General features: G+C 43.4%; 1 protein-coding gene across 1 annotated transcript; it reads left to right on the forward strand.

Annotated features, from left to right (window-relative positions):
* The first annotated feature begins 3,761 nt into the window (after positions 1-3,761).
* LOC147008484 (uncharacterized) lies at positions 3,762-16,246 on the forward strand. Its single transcript, XM_085864644.1, has 6 exons — positions 3,762-3,912; positions 9,275-9,870; positions 10,234-10,389; positions 11,820-11,955; positions 14,944-15,029; positions 15,230-16,246. The coding sequence occupies exons 1-6, from the start codon at positions 3,858-3,860 to the stop codon at positions 15,239-15,241; spliced, it is 1,041 nt and encodes a 346-aa protein (XP_085720770.1). The 5' UTR covers positions 3,762-3,857; the 3' UTR covers positions 15,242-16,246.
* The last annotated feature ends 4,417 nt before the right edge of the window (positions 16,247-20,663 follow it).

The raw sequence follows: 20,663 nt of genomic DNA on the forward strand, positions 1-20,663 counted from the left end.
ACTTGGAGAAACAATGGATGTGGGGAAGAATGAGGGGTCGGGGAGGACACACGGAGTGGACAAGATGGATCCAGAAGCAGATTCTCAAAATAAAAATACTGGAGAATTGGTAAGATGTAGCATTTGGTTGGGGGTTGGGGGGGGGGGGGTTCTACATCTATTTTCATCACGCCATTTATATTAATGAGGCCATTAACTGCAATACCATTCTCTCCAAACTGAATGATCACTGGTTTGCGATTATGTGAAATGGTTCTTTGTGGGGGGGGGGAGAGGTGGAGGGGGTCGTAGGGTGGGGAATAAACAAACACGGACAGAACATTCACCTTAATCAACATCACAATCACTACAAATGTATGCAACTACCCACGCATGACATCTAAACTATATACCTGCAAGTTTTGCCAATATCCCTGCACCATCCATCTCTCGGGACCATACTCTGTATAGTGTCGATACTGCCAAAGCAGTCTCCTGGGCTATTGGGCACAATCCTGGACGGGTCACCACTCCAACGCAGGATACTCGAATGGCTCAATCATCCCAGCAAGCTGGTTGGTACTCATTTTTCCGACCTTGGAAGGATGACAGGCGGAGTCAACCCCACCTGGAACTAATTCAACAAATAAGCGGAATTTGAACTCAGGACCCTCCAAAGCCTGCCACTCTAACCATTAAGCCAACACCAGGCATATCCCTGTACCCCCTCTTTCCCCAATGCTTCTTGGTACATATCGAAGTCTGGTTGAAACTTATTTACTGTTTCTGTTGCCACTACCTTTCCAGGGAGACCATTCCATGTATTTCCTACTCTCTGAGTGAGAGACCCCAAACTTATTACTGTCCAGACTTCCTCTCTCCTCTTCTTTACACAAAGACTAGATCGAAGAGGATGATGTGGCCCCTGGTCCTGTCGATGTCCATTTTGCTGAAAAAGTCTTCACAATTATTCTGTCGATACCCTGCATTCTCCATCAGATATCCCTTTCAATAAAATGTAAAATTCCTGTCTCATTCAGCCACTTCTCATATTTCAGGAGGGAGGCTGCCCACAGCCACCTGCAGGGGATACCACCACCATCCATTAGGAGTCTTTAGCACAACATTCGTTATGTTACAAGCCCTAAAGGCAAGCTCCTGGATTTGGGATTTGTGGGTTTTGGGGGTTCTTTCTGTTTTACAGGTTGCTTTCCTGATGCTGCATTGCCGGCTAGAGGGTGCTGTTGGAGTCAGTACACCCACAGGATTGCGACCAGAACATGGGTGCTAGTACCTTAGGAGGCTGCCTCATCATCTGGCGTATAATCTCGGGTCCCCTTCCCTGCCAGTTCGTCACTGGAGCCACAGCGAGCTCGGCATTCTGGGAGGCCCTTCCGAGACCATTAGTTTGCACTGTCGGTACCATCTGGAGCGCTCCTTGTTTGTCTGCAAAGTTCCCAGATGCCCCTCACCCCCTCTTTATCCGACTGTGGGCCAATCATATTCAGAATCCTCATCCTGATATTTTCCCATCTTCTTTCTTTGCCTTTCCATCCAGGGGGTCTCTCTTGGTTTTTGCACTCAACCCTTCCGCTGCGATGTTAATAAAAATAAATCTTATGGTATCGCTTGGCCCAGATTCAATCCATAGCCCTATGCTGAACCCTCTGAATAACGGCTATTTCCTTCCTTCGGTGTGGTGACCAAAACTGCGCACATTATTCTAGATTAGGCCTCACTAAATTCCTGTACAGTCAGGGTGTAGGCCTCAATAAATTCCTGGACAAGTACAGTGTAGGCCTCAATAAATTCCTGGACAGGTACAGTATAGGCCTCAATAAATTCCTGTACAGGCACGGTGTAGGCCTCAATAAATTCCTGGACAAGTACAGTGTAGGCCTCAAATTCCTGTGCAGGTACAGTATAGGCCTCAATAAATTCCTGTACAGGCACGGTGTAGGCCTCAATAAATTCCTGGACAAGTACAGTGTAGGCCTCAATAAATTCCTGGACAGGTACAGTATAGGCCTCAATAAATTCCTGTACAGGCACGGTGTAGGCCTCAATAAATTCCTGTGTAGGTACAGTCTAGGACTCAATAAATTCCAGTGCAGGTACAGTGTAGGCCTCATGAAATTCCAGGACAGGTCCAGTGTAGGTCTCAATAAATTCCAGTGCAGGTACAGTGTAGGCCTCATGAAATTCCAGGACAGGTCCAGTGTAGGTCTCAATAAATTCCTGTGCAGGTACAGTGTAGACCTCAATAAATTACTGTGCAGGTACAGTGTAGGCCTCATGAAATTCCTGGACAGGTAGAGTGTAGGCCTCACGAAAATCCTGGACAGGTACAGTGTAGGCCTCAATAAATTCCTGTACAGGCACGGTGTAGGCCTCAATAAATTCCTGTGTAGGTACAGTCTAGGACTCAATAAATTCCAGTGCAGGTACAGTGTAGGCCTCATGAAATTCCAGGACAGGTCCAGTGTAGACCTCAATAAATTACTGTGCAGGTACAGTGTAGGCCTCACGAAATTCCTGGACAGGTAGAGTGTAGACCTCACGAAAATCCTGGACAGGTACAGTGTAGGCCTCACGAAATTCCTGGACAGGTAGAGTGTAGACCTCACGAAAATCCTGGACAGGTACAGTGTAGGCCTCACGAAATTCCAGGACAGGTACAGTGTAGGCCTCACGAAAATCCTGGACAGGTACAGTGTAGGCCTCACGAAATTCCCGGACAGGTCCAGTGTAGGCCTCACGAAATTCCTGGACGGGTACAGTGGAGGCCTCACAAAATTCCAGGACAGGTACAGTGTAGGCTTCACGAAATTCCAGGACAGGTACAGTGTAGGCCTCACTCTGTCTGTCTATCTGTTTATTTGTTTTTCTGTTTGTTTATAAACAGGATATTTCAAAAAGTTGGGGACGGATTCGGACGAAACTTGGTGGGCAGTTTGGGTATGTAACAAGGAAGAAATTACTCGATTTTGGTGAAGATCCGAATCCGGATCTGGATCCGAGAAAAATTTTTTAGTGATTCATCACCATTGAGTGATCGGGCGGCAAAAGCAATACAGAGCATGATATCCGAAACAGTTGGGGACCGATTCGGACGAAATTTGGTGGATAAGTTGGGTAGGTGACAAGAAGAAGCCGATTAACTTTTAGTTCAGGTCCGAATCCAGTTCTGGCAATCAGTGGGATGCAAAACGTAAACAAATCAGTTTGGTGGAGCTATGCGCTCTCCCGAGTGTCCTTCTAGTTTATCATTGATCTCCCATCGAGTTCAACCAAGAACCTTATTATCATTACCTGCGGCTCACGCCGAACATTGACTGGAGCTAGGACTGCGATAAACGAGTTCCAACTGCTGCTGGTGCTGGGACGGCTTGGGACGTCTGGAAAAGGAGCGTTTGGTGGAAGGAAAATGTTTTAAGGGGAAACGTCTTTGTGAAAACGACTCATTATTGTTTACAATCGCAGCAAATTGATTGCGACTTTACATGACTTCATGCGGTGACACTGGATTGTCATCATTGTCATCACTTTAATCCCAGCTGCTACGTCGTTCCTGATTCAAGACGTATTCACGTTATCCGTTCATCAGGATGAGTCGTGGCTGCAGTCACGTGGCAAGCCTGATGCGTTTAAAACTTAAATCCAGATCGTATATGCCCATAGGCGCTCCTTCATGCATTAACTCGCTTCGTTCAGCCACCATTGTCCACGAGTGGTCCAGCACGATGTGGGGCGTGGCTAAGAAGGGGGCGTGTCTGTGTAGGGGCGTGTCAAGAATGGAGGCGGAGATTGCATGAGCTATCGATACGAGACACTGAACGTTCATTGCCTGGTGCTTCAGAGCTCACTGCAAGTAGACCATGGAGATGTTCATGAGGAGGCGCAGCCTGTTCGACTCGACCTCACTTCGGAAAGGTGAATGCACGACCAACTTGGTTGTGCTCGTAGTGTTATTTTAAAATAAAGTTGTGACAATTAAAGTTTAAATATCTATCAACGTTTTATATGCAGCAGTTTGTGCACATCCAACGTTGTGCTTTACTTGTGTTCATTTTGCATCAATCAAGTGATTTCCCAGATTTTTCAGTACGATATATATATATATATATATATATATATATATATATATATATATATATATATATATATATATATATATATATATATATTTCTAATCATAGTATAGATGGACTACATAAGGTTTCAGCACCTATTGTTTCGCATTGTTCTTCCAGCAGTCGACTACTCGTCCATTGTCCGAAATATATTGTGCACTTCAAGTTGCTCTATGCATCGATTGGCGATAGATGAAGATTTGAAAGAAAAAAGTTAAATATGACATCATGATATCCTCTGAACTCAGGGAGGGTGCTCTGTGGGATCCTCGAGGTTTTGGGGAGTTTGGATGCATCTTGGCCCCGCCCACTCTTCCCTGCCCCTCCCCCCTCCGGCGGACCTGGTACCGGTGGGAAAGCGAGTTCAGCTTTGATGTGGTTACGTTCACGGTCCACGGTCCACCAAATATTCCGGATAATGATCATACGCCTTCGATGTAAAAGAGTACCCCGTTGTTTTGCTTCACTGCTGGGAGCACGGCTGTGCTGCTTGATGCAGTGCCCCCTGATTCATGGTAAAGCGAGGGCTTCGAATATTGTTCAGTGTGCCGGCGATAGCTCGCCAACTCTTCGCGAAGAACGCAGTGGGATCTTGAAGAGACGGGACGTCCGGTTTAACGTCGGTCCGAGAGATGGCACACACACACACACACACACACACACACACACACACACACACACACACACACACACACACACACACACACACACACACACTCACAAACACACACACACACACACACACACACACACACACACACACACACACACACACACACACACACACACACACACACGTTGACGAATCCCCCTACCCGTGAACCACCGGGATGAGGGTTTATAGCTCGGTCGGGATTCAAACACAGGCTCGACAGCTCAGGCAGGTGCGCATACCTCTACCTCTCGGTGTCGGCCATCCCGCACTCTCATTTCGGAGTTTGTTTAATTGGGTAAGGTGTGTGTGTGTGTGTGTGTGTGTGTGTGTGTGTGTGTGTGTGTGTGTGTGTGTGGGTGTGTGTGTGTGTGTGTGTGGGTGTGTGTGTGTGTGTGTGTGTGTGTGTGTGTGTGTGTGTGTGTGTGTGTGTGTGTGTGTGTGTGTGTGTGTGCCACATCCTGACGTTGTGATTGTTGGTGATTGTGCACAAGACGGGTATCTGTGAATCTATACAGTCGTACTGTAGTTGCATGTATTTAATAAATAAATGACGTTTTAGCTGTGTTGATGTGTGTTCCGTCCCTCGGATGGACGATAAACTCATGGCGTCCTGTCTGCTGGTATTAGTTGGTGGACATTAAAGATCCCACGGTGTCCTTCGTGAAGAGTGGGCGAGCTATCGCCGGCACCATGAACAAATTACAAATTCCTGCCCCAACCTACAGAGGGCATTGCATCAGCGGCACAGCTGCATCCTCAGACAATGATGCTCCGATTGCTATCCTACAACCCTGCGCTACATATGATTGATATCAATGAAGAATCAATCCCTCTCATGGGGAATGAGTGATCGACACACACTCTGGGTTATTTATTTATTTATTTATTTTAGGGGGGGAGGGGTTGGAGATAGTGGTGGGGGGAGGTGTGGGAGGAAGTTGCAATCTCAATTTAGGAGAGGCCATACACTTATTACGTATGCACTTGTGGGGTGATTTTATTTGTAACTTTCCTCAATTCTTTCCACCATCAATATCACAACCATAAACTTATTTATCTTGGACTATCTGATGTGGAATCCGAGCCTGTGTAGTGTGTACTCAACCCTGTTGCAGAGTGTTGATGTTGCCGAAGCAGTTTATTGGCACAGATTATACTGGGTGGTTTGCCATTGCCTTCTCAGCAGTCAGCCAGTGCAGAAACTGGTAATTTCTTCAGGGTACCGGCGATAGCTCGCCTCCTCGTCACAAAAGACAAGTTGCATCTTTAACGTTCATCAACTAATGCTCTCAGACAGGACACCCAGCTTAATCTTGTACATCTGAGGACCGACACACATCGATGCCTCACTGTACCTGCAACACACCAGTTTGTAGCTGTTTATAGCTGGGTCGGGATTCAAACCCTGGCTAGACAACTCAGAGATAAGTCCACACCCTTATAGAACGTCATTTAAATCTCCCGTAAGCCAAGAATGAAGTACTGCACTGTATATGAATAATACAGCCTGCTTATGAATAACGATTGTGAATATTATTATTGGAGCTTCGGAAGTGTAAATGATGCAAAATGTGCATTTTGAAACATCTCTACTTATTACGTCCACCGCCGAAGGGAGACGGAGGTTACGTTTTCACCTCGGTCTGTCTGTCTGTCTGTCTGTCTGTCTGTCTGTCTGTCTGTCTGTCTGTCTGTCTGTCTGTCTGTCAGCAGTATATCTCAAAAAGCTGTGAACGGATTCGGATGAAACTTGGTAGACCGGTTGGGTGTGTGGCAAGGACTAATTGATTGGATTTTGGTGAAGATCTGGATCTTGTTCCAGATATGAGAAATTTTTTTTTATTGATTCTTCACTATTGAGTGATTCGGCCAAAAATGATATATAACATGACATCTCAAAAAACTTATGGACAGATTCGGATGAAACTTTGTGGATGAGATGATAGGTGACAGAAACAAGCCGATTAAATTTTGCTGAAGATCCAGATCCAAATCCGACCTATCAGTGGGATACAAAACACAAACTGTTCAGCCTGGCAGAGATATACGCTCCACCGACTACCATTCCGGTTACTGTCATGTATTTTATCCCAGGTAGGGCGTTCCATGTTGTTTTGTTTGTGCGGTGTTACATAATACTATGAATATGATTAGTCGAAGAATGGCTTCACTGAAGCTGGATAAAGAAATATGTTGGCTGCCAGTGCCTCTTTAATATGACTCTTTTGCATGAAGATAATGTTCTTTAACACCCACGTTGATTTCCTTTAAGAAGAATCTACAAGTCATACATGGAAAAAAGGCAGAATTTTAACTCACTCCCTCATCAATTCCATACATTTCTGTTCCCAACCAATTACTCCTGAAAAACGTGCGTCATGGTTCTCCACATTTTATTTGTTGTCTGACAGCATTTTTACAAGTTCTTTGGGCAAGCTTGTGTGGTGCCTTGACTTTTACGCATAGGTATAACACCGAGGTGAAGCAAGCTTTCTTTTCGAAATTTATTATGAACAATGGCAATAGGTGAAGGAGGCAAAGAGGAAATGTCCTGTACAGCCGCCCCTGCTGGATGGAGCCAAGTTGGTCGACTGGGTCTGCTTCCCACTACAAGGGTTCTTGGCTGATCTTGTTGGTTTCTTGATTCTTGGTTCTTGGTAGTGTTCCATCCATCAGGACACTACTCTGTGCAGATCGTTGGTCCTGCCGAAGCAGTCTCCTTAGCTATTGGGTACAATCCTGGAAGGGTCGCCACTCCGACACAGGATACCAGCAAGCTGGCACTCATTTTGCCGACCTCGGAAGGATGACAGGCAGAATCAACCCCACCTGGTATTAATTCAACAATCGAGGGGGATTTGAACTCAGGACCCTGGCAACCCAAGCCCACCACCCTAAGTCTAACCATTAAGCCAACACCAGTCTCGATCGGCAGTGTTGTGCTTCCACAATTCACTTTGAAAGCATTGCCCTGAGTGACTCCTCCACTCCTCCCCTGACACACCTGCATAAGCACTTGCCTTCACTCAACTCCCAAAACCCGTAATGGCATGCTCGTGGGCAGTGCTCACCAGCCCATAACAAAATGCTCGTGCTGTTCCACCAATTAGCACAGGCATGTAACAGCATGTGTTGTTTTTATGTCGTCCCTGTGCAGTGCTCACACTGTGCTCGTACGACTCGCCAGCAAGCATGACCCCATAAAGTGTTCTCTCACTCGTATGTTGCTCGAGCTGTCCCTCATGTCAGTATGAGCCCGTAACTGCGTGCACGTGTGTGTGTGTGTGTGTGTGTGTGTGTGTGTGTGTGTGTGTGTGTGTGTGTGTGTGTGTGTGTGTGTGTGTGTGTGTGTGTGTGTGTGTGTGTGTGTGCTATCTTCAAGCTGTTCTCTGCATGGTGCTTGCACCGTGCTCCCACTCACTCCCACTCATGCAGTGCTCACATCGTCCCATCGGTTAGCACAGACCAGTAAACATGCCTTAGGTGCGCAGTCCTTACACCATTCCACAGGTTAGCATGGACCTTAAACCATATGTCATCACGCTGTGTCACTGTCGCTGTGCCAACTATGATGGTGCATCAGGACCTGGGGTTGCTGCCAACTTGTTGCAGGCCCATTTTAGCGGACTTGTTACAGGCTTGACAATTCTCTCCAAGTTTTATTCCCAACATCAAGACCCTGTGATTTTTGCATCAAGCTCTCAAATATATATATATATATATATATATATATATATATATATATATATATATATATATATATATATATATATATATATATATATATATATATATACACGCGCTTGTCATTTGGCAGCCAATGATTGAGCAGCTACCCACTGCCCTGATCCGCAGATTTGCTTGTGAAGTCAGCCATTGGCGAGGTGACTACCTGCTGCGATGATCCACAAATTTACGTATGCATTTAGCGATTGCTGTGATCAAAGCGAAACTTGCAGTATAAGCTGATTTTTATTTTCTTGATAAATCCTGAAGGTGAAAACAGCAGATGTCTTGGATGAATGTATATCAAAGATTAAAGCTAAGAATTCTGGTTAATACACATCCCCAATGGTATTATTGTCCTGGTAAACGAAGATGCGTCTTTTACTATCTCTTCCCTCTCTTCTCTGTCTCCAATAACCCCCTATGGAATTAAAAAGCTTATTGTATCCAGGATTTCAAAATGTGATGGAGTTAATAAATATATTGTACACTAACAAAAGCCAGACTCAGCATCGTGGGTGCTCAACCAATGCTGAAAGTCTTCAGTCATAACATTGTTAAGGACAATAAAGATGAATAAACATTTTGAAGATTTCTTGATTGATAATGGATGTTATAAGAAGTTTTTTTTTTTCTCTCTTCTTCCTTCCTTCCTCTGAAAGTAGTGGGCCTTTCCTGTAACTGAATGCTACTGTTGTATTCTGCATTGAAGAATCAAATCCAAATTTAACTTGATAACCTCACTTTTGTGTTGCTCATTTCTTGCAACGTGTTTCTTCAGGTTCTCGAGGAAGTGGTAACATGGAGGTGGTTCTAACCAAGATTTGTTCATTAGAAAATGTTTGTGAACAAATGAATTATGCCAAGCACGCTGCCAGCAATGCGGAAGTATCTAAATCGTGCCTCCCTGATATAATGGAGGCAAATGAGGCCCTTGTTCATAGCTTGATGAAGCGCAGGTCTCAGGACTCTGGATTGGAATTGCCGAACCTTGACTGTGCTTTGTCAGCACTCGAGTCATCAGAAGGCATGTCCGACATGCAGGAGCACCACAAAGCTCTGGAACTGCCAGCTTCTGATGTGGCTGATGTGCTTGATGGAGATTCTGATGGAGACTCATCAACTTCCCAAACAAACAGCCCTGCAAAAATGACATCAGAAACGCAAGAACCAGAGGACAGAGGAACACCGACGTCTCCTGCTGATTCTGATCAGCAGGACGTAGCAGGGGAAGGAGAAGACTGCAATGAGAAGCAGCAACAGACTGTGGGTGGAGCAAGCAGCAAAAGGCTGTCATTTCAACAAACCCAGCAGGATTGGTGCGATCTGGAAAGAAAATGGGATGATTTTGCACAAAAGCAGAGGCAACGCAAACAGGTGCATTCGCCATTCATTGTTCCAATGGAACAGTAACATTTTGTTTGCTCCTCATAAGCATCCGTCATATGCATTCATCCTCATATGCATCCCAGTCGAGCACATTTTGACCATGTGGTTGAAACGTTTCTTTAATTATTTTTCAATGGGTTTGCAATGATTTTTCTCTGATGCATTGACTGTATATTTTAACTTACAGATCAAATGTCAGGAATTGATCAATAATGGCTAAAATGATGTTTTTTTTTATTAATAATGTTTATTTGTATTTCAGACTTTATATTGGTCTTTCTTCAGTACTACCATTTAAATTTTTGCTGCCTCTTATAAACTGAGAAGTTATTTGTTTCTGGGTCTCTCCAGATCAAGCCTGGAAATCATCTGGGCTCGGGCATGGAACATTTGGATCAGCTCTGCCGCCTGATGGAAAGGCTGGGAGAGTTGCAGGATGGTAACAAGAGGCTGCGACATGAGATGCACAATCTTAAAGTCCAGCTGCATGTCTCACAAAGCCAGCAAGTGAGTACACTTCCAAAATACTATACTGTGCAGTGTGCACTGGGGTTAATCTGGTGTGAATAGGGACATGTTTAATACTAGCAAAGGTACCCGGCATTGCCGGGCAATGTGGGGTCCCTCCGCACACTGCTCAAGTGGTCACCACGCACACTGCTCATTCCACTGCCTTTGCCTGCTTAATTGTTTTTGTTGCACTCAATGAAGTTACTCTTTGGGGAAAACAGTAGAAAAACAGAATAGTAGAAAAAGTTAAGTTTAATGCTTTTGTAATTTCACATTTTCTTGTGGAAATATGGAGGAGGGTGCACAGCCTTGCTTATTGCTAGTAAGATGTTAATGGCCAAAGTTAGATGTTTTGTTGGAAATTGAAAATCTCTTTATTTTTGGATAATTTCTATTTTTATTCTGTACATTTACTTTTATGCATAATATATGTTTTCATATAATTTTATGTTTTTTTTTTATATATACACATATATTTGTAAGTTTGTTTTATTATTGTTATCTTGACAAATATCAGTCTTTGGGACTGCCTTGTCCAGTGTTTGAAGTTCTCAGTAAACCAAAATGAACTGGAAGGGCACTCACTGGAGTGCGTATCTCTGCCACACAATGCCGGATCCACGAGAACATATCTGGCCCAAAACATTTTTGAAATATCGTGCTATATATCGTTTTTGGCCCGATCTCTCAATGGTGAAGAATCACTTTTAAAAATTAATAATTCTCACACCCAGATTGATTCGGATTCAGATCTTCACCAAAATTGAATCAATTCTTCTTATCACACACCCAACATGTCCACCAAGTTTCATCCGAATCCGTCCACAACTTTTTTGAGATATCCTGCACACAGACAAACAGACAGAAAGGGGTGAAACATAATCTCCTTCATCAGTGGCGGAGGTAAAAATGAAAATGAATGATATACGCTGAGTTCTAAGAATCAATTTTTAAGTTTCAGATTTCGCTCTTGATTTCAACACTTATTTAGTCCACAAGATCCGATTCTCAAATCCGAAATTGTATTTCCGTTATATACTTTAATTAGTCTGAGAGTATATCATGTTTCCAAGGCAAGCCGTTTTTAGGAGGCCGAATCAAAATGGTGGCTAAGAAAACACCTGCAAGGTGAGATTGGGCTGACTAACGATAAGCCTTTCATGAAGGTAAACCGTTAATTATCTTCAAAAGGGGTGTTTCAATTTACCCAAACACCCAGTTTTCATCCCGACACTCTTGTGGAGTTCCCTTTGTATGCATGCAAAGTTTGGGGCCGTTGGGTTTCATGGTTTTGGAGTTATGGAGTAGAAACACACACCCACCCACACCCACACACACTGACTGCCTGACACACAATGACATTTCTTATTAGAAATGGGGCTTCTAAATTGAGGTTATTTCACACAAACTCTTGCTTGGCTATATAGGATGCAATGGTGGCACAATGCAGCTGCGCTGCCCACAAGCTTGATCATCTGCAAGGAAGGAGCAAGACGACATGTCGTTATCGCTCACATTCTGAGACCGAGGTGCACAACATGGACAAGAAAAATGGCCTCAAAGGTAAGGATCCGTTGATTGGCTTTGATCTACTAATGAGGAATTGTGCTTTTGGTGGTGATAATTTACCGGATGGTAGCAAACTTCAGTGGCAACGTACATATATCTGAGTTGTCTCAGCTGGGCTCAATTTCTGACGAAATGGAATGAAACTATAACTTGTCACATAGATGTTTTGTAAGCATTGGTATACTGCCATTCTGAGAGCGCAAGTAGCTTGTTAATATTGCTTGTGGATGTTAATGAAATCAGTGTATTTTAAAAAAGTCAGCAATTGTGTACTTGCACCTGAGCCAACTTTGTCTGGTGATTCTCTGGTGAAATATTTTTTCTAACTAATCGTAAAATGGCAAGAAGATGTATTAATACTTCACTCGCTTCTTTATTTGTATGCAGCACAAGGCTGTGGGGTAGCATTATTGGCTGAAGGCATGGCTGTGCCACTGATTCAATGCTCTCTGCTGGTTGAGGCAGGAATTAGTAATTCGGCCATAGTGCTGGCGATAGCTCACCGACTCTTCATGAAGGGCACCATGGGATCTTTAACACCCACCAGAGAATGCTGGCATCCATCCGAGGGACGGCGCACACATTGATGAATCACTCTGTCTGTGAAACACTAGGATGACAGTTTATAGCTGGAGAGGAGATTCAAACCCAGGTTAGACAGCTTAGAGGGGAGTCTGTGTACCTCTAGGCCATCCTGTCAGCCCACTTGATTAACAAAACGTGCAGATAGCACCTCCCTTCCGACCAATTAAATTACTTATCTATATATTAAAGTAGCCGGATTTCTCCATCCGCATGTCCCTCTATCTGTCACGCTCTTTTTGGTGGGATATCATTCCGGCGTTACCTCTGGGATGTCATTATGGTGTTACCTCTAGCACTCGGCTAGACCTCTATGGACATGTACGTCATTCTGGAATCCAGCACTCAACCCGTCCTGTTGCTTCGCTGATGGCAATTGAACACCGTAACCCATATATCTGACTATCCAATGTCTGTAGGTGACGGGCTGAATGCCAGACGTCAGCTGTCAGAATGACGGATTTAGTAAGATGGCAGTTTAGTAAAATGGCGTCATTATGTCTGGGATGTCATTATTGCATTATGTCTAGCGCGAGGCTAGGCCTTTATGGTGGTGAATTATTCATGACTTGATGAGAATTGCATTTTGCAACTTGGAAGAAAAAAAAAAAACGATGTAATGTCTGATCCCTGGGAACATAAAACAAAATCATTCTATTTTTTTTTGGTGAATAAGTGTGCATATTAGTAAAATTAGTGCTGGGTTGTTAGCAGTAAACAAAATGTTTCCGGAATAAAACAAAATTGCAAATATTAAGTCAATAAACTGTATTACTGCAGCCCTCCTCGTCCCTGGGGGTTACCTTCTTGAAAAATCCTGCGTTGGGCAAAACTGCGATGCGCAAAGTTAAGGCATTGTGGAAAAATATGGTTAGGGGAACGAACTCTAAAATTTATCGACTTTTTTGCCTAAACTAGTAAAAATGAAAAACTTTAAATTGTACATGATGATGATGATGATGATGATGATGATGATGATGATGATGATGATGAAGATGGAGGGTGTTGGAGGTTATTAAGCTGATGTCGACATCCCTGGCTAAGGGTCATCAGGCTTTGTGAAGAAGGAAGTGATCGTTGGCTGCTTTGCCTTATTCTGTATGTCCTCATAGACCTCTGTGTAAGACGCCATGACAGCGTCCATAACAAGCTTGAATTCCAAGCACCTCTCCATGAAGACCATCGAAGACCTCTCAAGAGATGTGCCTCATTCTGCTTAACCCACTGCCTATCTTTGGGGAACAAAAGCTTCACACATATGACATCATAGATCACATGGTTTGACAGCCATATTGGATTTACCTGAAAACCTAAAAAAATCTTCTCCAGAATGGCAAGACAGATCAAGGGGAAACTTGACACAAATGTTCCCCAAGCCATGGGTGTACAAGTTTGTTAAGGAATAATTGATGTCACATGGTTTGGCAGCCATATTGGATTGAAGAAAATATGAAATAATGTTTTCTCTGGAACCACTTAATCAATCAATGTGAAACTTCACAATTATGATCTAGTAGAGATGGAAAATACATGTTTTAAATTTCAACTTGATGAGATACATGGTCTGGCAGCCAAAATTATTTAATTTTTTGATCTGGGTTCTTTTTTTATTTTTGTTTTCAATCACTTGGCTGTGTTTGGATGGGTCTGAGGGAAGAGAAGTAGCAGCTGAAATGCGAATCCTATCCAGGTTCCTCCTGATAACTTCATCTTTGCTTTTTGCTTGTTTGGGTTCCTTCTGATTGCTCCATTGCAGGACTGTACCTGTTTGGTCTTCCATTTGATTTGAATTGAATTTATTTTCATCCCATTTTAAATCCAATTGTATAATAATAATAAAAACCTCGTGGTTCAGGGTCAGGTGTCCAATCAAAGTGGGGTTGCGTCAAAGCAGGACATCTTGGTACCCGGTCATCACTGCCAGCAGTTATAAAGTGGCAGTTCTAGTTATGTCTATTATTAATTATGCAACACACCCGTACACAAATGCCACACAAAATTCACCACACAAATCTACACAAACACCACAAAAAAAAACTACACAAACACCACACAAAACAAGTCCTGGCGAGGGTCTGCAATCTCTGATTGTTCTTTTTCTTGTTTTGTTATTGCAGAATTGCAATGCTGTTAAATTTCCATAATAATTCATTGTGATTTAGATACCAGAATGCACCACAAAACCCGTGGAGTTGTGAAATACACCTGGCGTCAAGCTAGCTGTAACAACATGGGTTGTTCTAAAGTGCCTAAAGTATTATATTGTTGGCATCAGTTGTACTTCTTGAAGAAAGTGAACCTGTTAAAGTCTTCCTGACCCTTTGGCACCATTACTATATCTGGATTAAGCCACAAGGAGCAGTCATACATATAACCATGTGCAATGGGACTCTGTTTCAGGATTGTATTCACGAAGCAGCTCTTTGAACAGGGCATTTCAAAAACCATTGGGCTCCAAGCTTTGCCTGAGCAAATCACGCTTAAAGGTGAGGACACTTAATCTTGAAATATTGCGGAACATGTTACAGATGAAACTTCTGTGAAAGATTATTTTACCTGTTTGTTTTTTGCTTACTTGCTCCTTAACTACAAAGTGACGTTTTATGCACTTTTTCACCCCTCCCCCTTTCCTTCTATACTATTCCTTCCTCCTCTTTGTTCCAACCCATTCTACATTTTGTTGCAGTTTCAGTTTTGAGGCACATCCAGTCACTTGATTTGGCATCTCTGTTGATCAGAATGTTTTTTACTTCTGCTGTGACAAACAATAGAAATTGGCAAGAGGTCACCAAGTCTGATTTATGGAGTTCCTGAGTGGCTATAATGGTCATCTATCATGCTTGTTGCCTCGTTTGTACATTGAAACGGTTTCATTCTGTTAGATTGTAGTGCTTTGGATGTGTACTTCAAGATCACTGCAAGAACAGAAGTTGTGGTTTTTTTTGGACAGAAAGGGCAGGAAATAAATACCATATCTAGAGTATTTGAAAGGACATATGAGGTAACGCTATTGAGACTATATAGCAGAGTACGGTTTAAGAAGCTTGAACTGATATGCAGGATAATGTATGAATGCTGAAACTGTATAAGCTATTACACCAAAGATTATTTACTATTGTGTTGGACTTAATGGTACAGGACACGTTTCAGGTAAGGTGACTGTCTCGTGTATCCCTTGTTTTAAACATGTCATTAAAATTTATCACTTTGCTGTGAGATAAGTAGTTTTTTTAAAATTCATATTATTATTATTATTATTATTGTCATTATTAGAATTCTTAGCTTGACCAAACCAGGAGATATGCTTTAGCTCATTTGGAATTTTTTTTTACTATTGAGAGAAAGGTTTTTTGGGGAAATGGATAAATTAATACTCATCAAGAAAATGTTTAATGGGGTGTAATGACTTGTTACAAAATTGTGGCTTTCAACCTTTATCGATACAGATGCATTTTATTCAAACTACATCTGTAGAAGCTGTAACTACTTTTTGAAATTGATGGTGCTATTGTTAAGAATGCACAGCAACTTTGTGCTTTTATTTTTTGGTACATTTTTTTCAACCAAATGTTGCCAGCACAAGCTATTGGTGCTCATGACTTGAACAGTTCTTGAAGCCATCAAAAAAAGCAACCACTTGATGTGCAATATATGATGTACAGTATATTATTTTTGATTTATAAATAAAGTATGCTGATGAAGATACAGTTGCATTTTTATTTGGTACTAGCAAATACAACCTGTCATTATGCTGACAGGGATATAAAGGGGAGGGGGGAGAGGAGAGGATGGAGGGAGGAAGGGAAGAGAGAGAGAGAGAGAGAGAGAGAGAGAGAGAGAGAGAGAGAGAGAGAGAGAGAGAGAGAGAGAGAGAGAGAGAGAGAGAGAGAGAGAGAGAGAGAGAGAGAGAGAGAGAGAGAGAGAGAGAGAGAGAGAGAGAGAGAGAGAGAGAGAGAGAGAGAGAGAGAGAGAGAGAGGGGAGGGAGGGGAGAGGAAGCTAGGAAGGGGAAAAGAGTGAGTAAGGGGAGGGGGTGGGGAAGAGTGACACCTTACCAAATGTTGCTCTGCATTGCAGGATGGTAGGGTGCGAAGAGGAAGTGAGACAGAGACAGAGACTGAGAGAGGAGGGGGGAGGGGTGGTGGGAGGAGGAGGAAAAAAAGAGATAGGTGAGGGGTGGAGGTTAGCAAAGAGAATCATATGTTATGCTTAATGACCGAACACACACGCACAAAAAAATAAAAACAACTCATGTCAGAACAGCTGTACACACAACGACACAACAGAGTTTGTAAAGAAATCCGCTGGCACATCTGCAAAAAATTTGATACCCCAGTTCCAGAAAATTCGTGGGAACATGAACCAAAAGCAATCACTGAAAACATGGAAGTACGGTTCACGTACAACCTCATGATCCCATTGAGCGTGACCATCATAAACAAAGCATTGTAACCAGAAATCATACTTAAGCACAAAAAAGAGAGAAGAAGGCATTGCTGATTGAGGTGTTAATACCAGTGATTTTGGACTAAACGATGCAGAAATCAATAAAATGACCAAATACTGAGACATCAAGAAAGAAGTGAAAAGATCCTGGAAGTTGAAGAATGCCAAAGTTGGACCAGTGATGGTTTGAGATACGGGAATGATGATGAAGAATGTCACATAGATATTCAAAACCATCCCTGGTAATATTATTACAAATGAACTGCAGTTGGAAGCTGTCCGGGGCTCAGCGACGATCCTGAAGAGAGCCCTCGGCACAAAAATTTGAGAAAAGAAAACTTCACAGCTTGGTCTATGAAGCGTGACCCCTTTCTGAAATGGAAGTGGATACTTTGAGCCCGCCCTGCAAGGACTCCATTCCTAGATGTAGATACCAATCAATGACACACACACACACACACACACACACACACACACACACACACACACACACACACACACACACACACACACACACACACAAATTTTGAGACCGGATAGGTCTCTGTTTCACCTCATGAAACCCACCCACCACATGGGGAGATAGCAGGAAACAACATCAACTTGCATGCACACGCAGATGCTTTGAAACCTGGGGCGTGAGCATTTAAAACCCATGCTATCTTCCTGGCAAAGGTCTGCCTGCATGCATGCATGCTCGTGCATGCAGCGACCATTGCACCCCACTGGTTGGCTTATTCCAAATCTGATTCATAAATGCTCGTCACCTCAACAGAGAGGGAAGGTTGGGGAGCTGGGTGAGGGGTGGGAGAGAAAGCAAGAAGTTGGGTTCGGAAAGAAGGAAAGGAGTGGGAATCTGCTGGAGTCAGATGTGATGCCCAGTTAATCATCCATCCGAGAGATGGTACACATGTCACCCTGCCTGTGAAACACCGGGATGAAAGTTTATAGCTTGGTTGGGATTTGAATCCAGACTACACAGAGTAAGCATGCATACCTCTCGGCTTTCTCGCCATGGTGCGGTGATTCATTATTTTATAACTGAAAATATTTTTTGCACATTGTTATCAAATCATTTATTTTGCCTTCCTACTTCGGGTATAGAACCTCAGTTGCACCATTGAAATGTGCGCCAAGCAAAATGATTGAAGAAGCTTTTAAAAGGAAGTGTTTAATTTTTATTTGTATTTATCTATGTCAAAGTGATGGGTCAAAAATGGAAGATCATACAAAAAGTTGAAATGTCGTGGAAAATAAAATTTCACATTTTCAGTGAGCTTGCCTGTTGCATCGCAGAACAACACGTGGTGAAGAACGTATGCGAGTGACCCCTTAACTTTGTTCAAATTGATCTACGTACAGTATTCAGTGACAGTGTGAATATTGCAGAGCACTGGCTTAAGCACTTCAACGAAATGGTTGATAAGAAACAGCTCACTTTGCAGGCAATTAGCAAACATCCAAACTGTCATTTTAAACATACACTTCCCGGAGATGCCCGAAATGTCAAATATGTCCGAATTGGACAAATGAAGACTTTTTAGGAGTCGGAGCTGCTTGGAAGTTCGATTCTGCAACTTAAATTTTGTAATTCTGCTTAGTTTAAGAGAAACTCATAGTGATTGCATGTGCAAAAATGAAATAAAGCCACCAATGCTGACGTCTCTGGACGTTTATAAGCATTGAACTGTAACCAGTGATTCGTAGCTATGATGAACAGGCATTCGATAATAAGAGTGAGGAAAGTGAAAAAACAAAACTTTACCATTAAGAAATCGTTGCGGCCTATTTCAAGTTAGGGCATGGTTGAGCAGGCCAAAATATGGTGGCTTCAGACCCCAGCAAGGTTACCTGAGATACACCTTAAGACCCCATAGAGAGTGGTGACCAAGGATGTGCCTGATAAAAGGATTTAATTAAATAAGGCCGTTATTATAAAAGAGGTGTTTTCATTAACCCAAATATCCAATTTTCACTAATGCACTTCCTTGGAATTTTCTTAGTATGCAGGCAAAGTTTCAGACTGCTAGGTTTCATGGTCTTGTAGTAAATGGAGGAGACACTCTAACACATACTGCCTTTTATTCGTGTAGATGGGGGAGTGTAGAGCATGAAAAGGTGGGGTTGATTTTCAATCATAAATATGTCATTGCTTGCTGTTTCTGCAATTAAAAATGTGCCAGTAGGTGACAAATTAAAGTTCAGTTAATTTTGCAGTAATTTCTGTGGGTAGTCATATGCATTGTGGCCCAAAAGTCAGGAGCCAGGTGGCATTTCGGTCACCAGAACGACTCTTGATTTCTTTCTGTGTGGGCATCTCAAGTCAGCCATCTATGTTGACTATCCCAGAAACAGAACAATTGAAGAAAAATATTGTTGCGGTTCTCGGAACCGCATGCATACAACAGATAGGTGTCCCGAGACAGTTATGCCATTAATATACGTGTAGATAGACCCCTTCCTTTTGTTTAGAGGGAAGACAAGGGAGTGCGTTGCGATGGTCTAATAGTTAGGTTATTAAATCATTTTTCCCTTTTTATTTCATCCCCACTCTTTTACTTTTCTGAGGCAAAATCTGCGATGTGCGCTTTGGGCTGGACTCGCGCTTTAAGCTTCCACTGTCTACCCGAAACCAGACATGTGCGGCGAGTCACGTACGCTTTAGCATCCAGGTGGTCGGGCTGGACCGGCGTCTGCCCGAAACCCGGCCCAGGCTGGCGGACCACGTGAGGGGTTGGGACCAGTCAGAATGCCGACTCAGGCAATGACGTCGGATTCGGCATGGCTCCTCGCCCAAGCTCCGGGCTCTATAAAACACGGAGAAGTCCGCCGTGAAAGGGTGGTGTTGAGAAGTGTAGTGTTCGGTGTGGGTGTTCTTCACACGGAGTGTTCCTCCTTCTGGACTCTGCCCACGTCTCGCCTCGACGAACCGCCTCCTGCCTGGTCTCGCGTACTGCTCCACCCTCGCCCTCTGGACTCCACCCTTCTCCACTCAAGCTCCTCCTTCAGAACACGATCTCCACACATGCGGCTGTGGCCAGAACAACGCGACTATTGTCGGGTACCGCACCATGGAGCATCCCCCCCTCCCCCCGAAACGCCCAGGTGCCAAAAGCTATAACCTCAACTCCCCTCCCTCCCTGGCTGCTAAAGTCCCTTTTCATTGGGGTTTCTTTTTCTGTGTGTGTGTCTGAGTGTGCTGGCACCTGTCTGTTAAGTAAGCCTGCAGAAGATCCTTATTGTTATTACTGTAATTAATCTCGCATCAAGTCTGCACTGTGTCTGCTTTAGTAAGTTGCTTGTATTATTGCCGCACCCCACACCTCTCTCCTCTTTCCCTGCATTACATACCCAATAAATCTTTGTTGTGCCACATGCTTTTTCTTGCTTGCTTTTAATAAATAATTGTCATTAGGAATGTTCCCAGCTCGCCTTTGTCTTTTCTCTCATTGGTCCAGCATGGTTCAAATCCAGGTTTAGCCGGATCTTTATTCCCAAACGGACCGTTCCTTTTAGCCGGTACATCCTTGGCAGTGCCGCTCAGCTGCATCCAATCCGGTAGAGTGATCCGGTTCGGACAAGGCGTACCGAGGGCATGGTTCCCCGGTGGTTAAACCGCGTGGTTAATTAGGTAACCCGATTAACCCATAGGCGGGAGGACCCTAGGTCACATGGT

Source organism: Eptatretus burgeri, chromosome 18, assembly GCF_056783735.1.
Source record: "Eptatretus burgeri isolate ZD-2024b chromosome 18, Ebu_testis_v1, whole genome shotgun sequence".
Classification (NCBI taxonomy): Eukaryota; Metazoa; Chordata; class Myxini; order Myxiniformes; family Myxinidae; genus Eptatretus; species Eptatretus burgeri.

Coding starts and splice junctions, on each gene's coding strand:
- LOC147008484 (XM_085864644.1), top strand. CDS start 3,858: ATGGAGATGTTCATGAGGAGGCGCAGCCTGTTCGACTCGACCTCACTT. Junction 3,913..9,274: donor CTCGACCTCACTTCGGAAAG/GTGAATGCACGA, acceptor GTGTTTCTTCAG/GTTCTCGAGGAAGTGGTAAC. Junction 11,956..14,943: donor CAAGAAAAATGGCCTCAAAG/GTAAGGATCCGT, acceptor ACTCTGTTTCAG/GATTGTATTCACGAAGCAGC.